The sequence below is a fragment of the Cariama cristata genome, unplaced genomic scaffold (genome assembly GCF_000690535.1).
Source record: "Cariama cristata isolate BGI_N322 unplaced genomic scaffold, ASM69053v1 scaffold30419, whole genome shotgun sequence".
NCBI classification, from domain to species: Eukaryota; Metazoa; Chordata; class Aves; order Cariamiformes; family Cariamidae; genus Cariama; species Cariama cristata.
This window is the reverse complement of record NW_009634550.1, coordinates 428-8,333: the sequence shown is the minus strand read 5'-3', so window position 1 is coordinate 8,333 and position 7,906 is coordinate 428. Positions and strand designations below refer to the sequence as shown.

Below are 7,906 nucleotides of genomic sequence, written 5' to 3'. Positions count from 1 at the left end.
TTTCTGCAGGGAGAGAAAGAAATTACGCTTCTGAAAAGTTACTTTGTATCCATCTCCCACTAACACAACCTGCTGAGATAACAGCAAATATAAATACCAGGCTTTCATTCGGTGATATTGCTTTATTATTTCCTCACGCACAATTTAAGCAAAATGGTTAAGGAAGAACAGTGATACAGATTTGATGGTGCACTTCATTCCATATACCTCATAACAGAAATGCTCCCAAAGAATAAAACTTACATTTTTTTAAAGGGGAAAGAATTTTTTCAGTATTTTTAGAATCAGCATTTTTTCTAACCTGAAATAGTTATTTTCTACTTTGGTTAATCTGAATTTTCAAAGCTTCTAATTGAAACTCTCAATTACATACAACATATTCTATTTGCTGTCCTGTCTGCACTCATTTTGCTGCTAAAAAAAAAAAAAAATTTTAAGTTTCCAGACCACAGATTCTCAGCACACCAAGGAAAAACTCAACATCATCCTTATCATCCTTGAAGTTAAATAACTCAGATGTGACAGAAGGGTCCTCCTGTTCACATGCATATTATAAATCCACTGAAATGTAGTGCAATACATCATTGAGGTATGTTCAGTTTTGCTTTTGTCAGCTTGCTGCCATATTTTATTTTTTTTTTTACACCCTATAAGTTTGGGTTTATCATCCCCATTCCTTGGCACTCAATGATGTAGGTATCTTTACTGGGATCTTCCTCTTCTGATTTTGTCACAGTAAATTTGGCCTAAAACAGGATTAGAAATATATCACTAATTAAGTTATAACATACATAAGTTTAAATATTCAATATCTGATGCCTACTAAATCATATTGTCCTGTGTTTATGTATATTACAGCGTTGACCGATTTCATTAAAAAGCATTTAAATAGACATGGTAAAAGAATCAAACCATTCTAAAAGCATTTAACTCTAAAGTACGTTCACTTTTTACAGGTAAACTCCCATATAAATATTGTAGCAATTATTTTATCAATGCTTGTCCTCCATGATCAAGTTCAGTTCACAACGCCTGCTAAACTGTACATTTCCTAGTTACCGATAGGTAAAACTTCCTGAACTTTTGGACTCACCTTTGTTAGCTGCTCCGCAAAGTGTATAGCCGTTTGAGTATGAAGTGTAATTGGTCCACTTTTCACTCTAGACACCCCCTTTGCTAGTGCCATAAAAACGATCAGCTGAAAGGGAGGTAAAGGTAATTATTAAGTAACTCTTCAGATCCTAGGAACTTATTGATTTTTTTTTTTTAAAAAAGGAAAACCATGCAAAATGTCTATAAATGTAAAAATGTGGTCTGCCAAGTTTCCTAGAAGTTGATGATGCTGAGTGTTAAGGGTGATCCAAGGTTCAAGAAACTTGGAAATGACTACTGTAATGCCTGTTACAGAAGGGCTCCTATTTGTCCACAGTGGAGTTTGCCACTGAATTCCTGTCACTACATTTAACTTTGCCCTCCCTGACCCTCCCGCCCTGAAATTCCCCAGAGTCATGTCAGACTCCAGATTGGTAGATCACCTTTACAGAGAGAAAAATTCAGGAAGAGGATTTTTTACAGATATTTAAAAAGATCTGATTTGATTTACAAACATCACCATGACAAGTACTCTGTAAAGCCTGATATAACTCTGAGCAGTTCCCATACCCACTGAGCTAGCTGTGGCATGTTTCCACCAATTGTACTCTGCATGCTTTGAAAAAAGTAGGAGGAGTCCAAGACCTAAATACTTCCTAATATACTACATAATAGTAATGTGTGGCCAGGCGTTTACAGCTAAGAGGTAACATCATCCTATCTAGAACAGCCCAAGACTCTTATCAGGCTGCATTATTGAAAATAAGATAGTGGAGGGTCTTCATTCTTAATGAAATTAGGTGAGCAAGACAAACAGGAGCACCTCCTCGATATTCTGTTCTCTCATAGCTTCACTTGGTATCATTCTTAATATGTAACCAGGGAGCTATTTTTACTCCACTACACGGAGTGCCAAATAGAAGCAAATTCCTACCTCTTTCTTCCATACCTACTAAGATTTACAGGAAGGGAAAATTTAAGGGTATTGGTGCAAAGCCAGGAGCATCTGTGGTTCCTGAGAACTGTATGTAATTTGCTAGTCCCAGTGATGTTGTGACCACACCTGGAAACCTCCTAAGACTTCCAATTATCAAATAATTATGTAAAGCTACACCTACCTGTGGAGATACAGTCTAACTTTGAAATCTACATCTCATTCTTTCCCTGTTCAGATTTATATACTTTACAAGTAATACATACATGTACGTTCTTGCTACTTCAACTTCATGTAAACATATAGAGGAGTCTTACTTGGTCTTGCAGAGAATCATCCACAGTTCCGCCATGTTTAAGATTCCTAAGCAGTATCTCAGCTGCTTCAATGCCAACCTTGTCAGAATTCTTTCCTACCAGAGAAATCCAGGAGATTAGGATGTTGCCAATTATTATTTAACATTTTAAAAATACACAATGGAAAAAAATAAAGAAATTATCAACTTTTTAAACCTTATTTCCATGTTCTTGCCTCAAATGTCTGCTTAAAAAAACCCTCCCATCTTTTGATGACACACAGTTCATACTTCTTAAGCAGTGGAAAGAAAGTAGCCCCACTTAGTAGGAGAAACATTTTATTCAAACCATTTAAAACCAAAATAACTTCTAGTCCTTTTACTCTAGATACACATCTAAATTCACCACTGAACAAAAACTTCACAGGTAAATCACAAAGACTGTATGTTCTTAAAGTCCAGAAGCATTTTCAACTCTGTGATCCTTAACAATCCATTCTGATAAAAGGTGAGTTTAATGATTTTGTAATTTTTGTCACTATGCAGAAGCAGCTTAGTACAAAGTGTAAGATTCCATTTACTACATTTAAAATCTGCTCATTTGCACTGCCCTTTATTACTAAACAACATTCATTTAAAATGCAACAATCAAAGCATCAGATCTTTGAACAGATTATACTTTAGACTCCTATTTATTGATAGCACATTAAGTTAAACCTGAAAGAGGTATACTTCATGGAGCTCTTACCTCTCTTCCCAAGTGATGACCCAGCTAACAAACAACCTGTTGAAGTCTCTGCAACAATGCTAAGTAGAAAAAACAGAATCAATATTAAGAACAAAATTACTCACATTACACTTTATTTATCAGATATGTAATCAAGATCTAGCTAATCAACCAGCAAGGTTGCAGGTATCAATAGGAAGTTTGGGCTCATCTTACATTATTCCACTTCCAGTCCCAAAGGCTTGATCGTCAGGTTCTCGAACAGGCTGAATGTTAATGTAAAGATCTCTGATTTCTTTTCTGATGCATCGCACTGCTGCTGCCGACATGTCTTTTGCCAGCTAACAAGATAAGAGGTAAAAACTTTAAGTATGTAACTACAGTAATAATTTTCCTCATAAGTCTAATTATTACAGTGAGTCCCTGAATAAAGGGGCTACTTTAATAAACAGAAAAACAAAGGATTGTTATAAAATCCCTACAAGCAAGCACTGAACATCATCTCTTCCGAGAATTTTCCCACAAAATTAAGGTAACATTAAATGCTGAACAAATGACAACTATAGCTGTATATGTAGAAGCTTCAATATAAATAGAAATTCAAGAACTTTTCTCCATTCATAGGGAGAAAGATTTGATTTTAGTCTTGATTTTCTCAAGACACCAGATTGTATTAAAAAAAACCAACAACAAAACCACAGAAACAAAACCAAACAAACAAAAAACCCCAAACCCCACCCTACAATTATTATGTACAGGATATACTCTTTAAGATATAATATATAAAACAACAATTTCAAATCACAGGCAGGTGGGGGCAGATGAAGCTTATCCCATCCTTGTGATCCAATCATAGCCAATATTCAAAGGTTTGGACATTTTAAGACCAAAACCAGCAGTTCGCAGCTCTTCAAAAAGTAACTCAGTTTCTCCTCTTCCTTCCTCTGCTAATTCCTAGCCTGTGTGTGAGAAGGAGCCTTAAGGAGATCTCAGCACTCATTCTCTGTAAACACAGACAGGATAGGAATAATAGAAAGAAGGGAGTACAAAGGAACAAATTTCTCTCTGTTTTATCCTTGGCTAAACCCACCCTTAACTTGTTCTGTCTAATACCCTTAGCAATGGTTGAAACATTTTATGTAGTCTGACCTCTGCCTATTACAGAGCACCATAGTTTACTCATAAATCTATGAACAAGGGCCATGATTTTGGATTTAAAATAATCCACGTAAATATGAACAATACGTAAATCAGATATAAGATATCCGTCAATACATGCTAAAGACTTCTGAACAGTGATTTGAAAGGTATCAAGGATACTGTTCTCATTTCCTGTTTCAGCTGCTACCATACTGCTATGCACTAAATGCATTTGAGAAATGTCAAAAATTCTATTCTAGAGCCTGAATAATTGAAACCCTTTAATAAGGCTACTTAGTTTGTATGTGAAAGACTGCAGAATACAGGAAGAGTAGAGGTATGTTAAGCAGACTACAAGCAATTTTATATCAATATATGAGGTTGGATACTACCAGAGCTATCATCAGCACTTACTTTTATAGGTAGCGCTCCAGCAACAAATGCTCTTCCATATATCTTTGTCACTGTGCCACGTTCTGTTAAGTTTATTGGGCTCAACTCTTTGACTGGTGATATCTGGATTACAACTTCACCACCTCCCTGAGGATAGTAGCCCCTATTTAGAAACAGTAATCACGTAATAGTTAAAGGCAAAAATCACAAGGAAACCAAGAAAAGAGCCAGAAGGCTCTTCATCTATTTCATTATACATTTTTATTTCCTCTGTTACTGTACATATGAATTTTTTTGATGTGTGCCTTAGAAATCTTTATAATAGAATTAGGTTCTCTAACAGTATTACCTCATAACACACATCTTCTTAACTACCTAACAACAACATAACTGGCACCTCAGAAAAAGCTCAGTAACATATGCTTCCCTCAGGGGTAGCCCACAGGAAACATTAAACAGCAGCTGAAGACTCAGTAATGAAAAAAAAGACAGGAAAGAACCATACCACATTCCTCATATGGTGACAGCACACACAGGGGCAACTAATGCAGATTAGTTCATGTATTATAAATTCATCCCTCAGCTTGACTGAGAGCACCTTGTGTGTGTGCCTCTGTGATTGCACACTGGTTCAGTTAGGCCTGCCCCTGCCACACAGCTCCATGACTCACCTCTTTTTTATGTCACAATTAAATGTGAAATTGAACTTTTCAACTATTGGCTTGAAAACCTGAAAAACAAGCATATATAAAAACACAGAGTGAATCTATTTTGTATTTATAATTTCCTGCTATTTTATGCAGTCTTCAAAAAAAAAAAATTCAACACAAAAAATTCAGTTACATCGTTAAAAAAAAAAAAAAAAAAAGATAGCCAGTCTTATCTTATCCATACAGTTTATTTGACATTCCTCATACTAAATTCTGAATGACACTTTCTGTAAAAGGATTTTCTTACGGAAAGAGAAATTCTTAACAATTCACAGCACTTCTAAAATAAAGAATATATTTTAAGTGAAATTTTCTTTAGTAATTAAAAGCAAAACACACTGCTTGCTGTTTCAGGGAATTCCATGAAACACTGGTTGCTCTCTACATGCAGTACACTAATAGCGTTACATTCCCATGCCTAATTCCATAGTTACAAATAAACTTGCAGTAAGAGCAACAGAAGTACAGTAGTTACATTGCATATATATGCATGAAAGATGCATCAAGCCAAAGAAACTTTTCCCTACCATGACTGTGTAGTCTATCTGAGGAGCCATCTCAGCATTAGTCCCACCTTTTAAATGAAGTTCTGATGGGGAAGCAGCAAACAGCACACAGGGCATTGCTACCTGCATCAGTAGACACACACTCCTAAAAGCAATTGTAAGATACTTAAATGTCATGCAGTCATAATCCATAAAATTCCATAGAATCATTACATATCGAAGGCAAATGACTTTCCAGAGCATTTACATAAGTATTTGATTTTGAACATTATTTATAAAGTAAACTTACTAGTCTTAAAAAATACTAATTTAAAACTTCATGTCCTTAGCAAGCCTAAATATAAAGGTTTTTGTTTCACAATAATTGCGTCTTTAATATTTCTGTTTGAAATAAAAGTAATGTAGCTTACTTAGTATAGTGATGGGATTGTGTAAACTGTAGGTTTAGCTAGCAGATGATAAAAGCAGAAAAGGCTTAGGCAGCAATTTAAACATTTCAATACTTATTTAACAACAAAATATTTAGAAAACTACAAAATTGCTTAGAAGATGGTCAGCATCCTGCACAAGAAAATTCAGGGGCATAGAAAATACGCTTTTACATACAAAATGCCCCTGTCATTTAATCTCTCCATGTTTCATAGATAATGAAAAATTTCCAAAATAAATTTTCCAAAAGCAAGTTTGTTCAGCAAAACAAAACCGTTATCTCACAGGGGTTTAAAACATCATTTTGAATTGCGAAAACAGTAATCATCACTGAACTGAAGAAAACACGGGTTTGTTTTCTTAAATAACTTCCAAATGTTTGCAAACCACACTGTTTGTCTTTTTCTTTTTTTTCCCTTGTGCTTAATTACTAATTCTGCTTCATTGTTGCGTACTCAAACTTTTCTGTGTTAAGTAAAAGGCATCAGCTTGGTTGTTTACACTATTGCAGCTCAGAAAAATATTTATCTTAACTTAAAGGAAACTTTAACTTATGCCTAACCTTGCTGATGCTTCCAAACAACTGTTCACACCAGCCTTCCACAGATAAACCACAGATAATAAAAAAAAATTTACTTGGTTTTGCAACAGAATCCAAGAACAAAAGACTCAACACAGAAATAGAGGATAAAAGAAACACAGGCACAAAGAACCATGGATAGAATGTTCTCAGTTCCAAAAGACTAATATCCCATATTGTACCATTACATGCACAAGTAAAATCTCAAAATTTACTTTATTCTATCATCAAGATTATTTCAGATCTCACGGATTTGAGATACTTATCTAATTTGATGCATTTGACCTGATATGTAATGTACTGATGTGAGAAAATAACAGATAAAGTTTTAAATACATGGGCAGCTCTTTTTTGCTTAACATTAATCAAGTGTTCAACTTATACATCAATTATAATTTTAAAACTATTACACTTGCATGTACTTCATTCATACATGTCCTGACTATGCTAAATGTTCTTTGGTCACATATATCTGGCTCAGGCAGCTCAGATTTTGGCTCACTACCCATGTGTTAATGTTCTTTTTTTCCCCCCGTTCTTTTGTGGTAAGTTTAAAGTTACAAAAATGCCTTCTCTCACAATTTTAAAGTTACCAATAGCAGTTAAGAGCAGTTACTGGTCAGTCATTATCTGCGTACAAAGACATACCCTGCTGTTTTTGTATCTGCTATGTGGGTTCCACCTTTGATCTTCCCAGGAGTGAAGGTTATTTCTGTTGAGCCAATTTCTCCGCCTTCCAGCTTGCCCCCACATAGATCTCGAATGATCTCCAATCCGGACAGATGCTGAGGCCTTGGAGTAACAATACAAAGCTAAAGATAGGTGGAAGGAGACTACATACTCATGTTACATTAAAAGAACTACTAAACACCAACTAATAAATACTACAATTGCAAATTTCAGATCAAACAAGGATCAGAAATTCGATCTGGTTCCTACAGTACTTCTCCTGAGTTCACAGAAGCCAAAGGAGCAGCATTCAGGCCATTCTGGAATTTGCAGGATTTTGCTGTGTTTTCCATTAGAATCGGTCCAGACAGGTAAGACGCAGGAGCAGTCACTTGTCCTAATGTAATAAATGCTTGGACAAAAATGCAATG

At 35.3% G+C, this 7,906-nt stretch overlaps 1 protein-coding gene across 1 annotated transcript; it reads right to left on the bottom strand.

Moving 5' to 3' along the window:
- Positions 1-366: 366 nt before the first annotated feature.
- Positions 367-7,618, bottom strand: RTCA (RNA 3'-terminal phosphate cyclase; the record flags this gene model as incomplete). Its single annotated transcript, XM_009707200.1, has 9 exons — positions 367-746; positions 1,094-1,198; positions 2,344-2,438; positions 3,070-3,128; positions 3,265-3,389; positions 4,603-4,744; positions 5,253-5,311; positions 5,819-5,942; positions 7,455-7,618. Coding segments are annotated over 9 exons (972 nt in total), but the record flags the coding sequence as incomplete, so codon positions are not given.
- Positions 7,619-7,906: the final 288 nt, after the last annotated feature.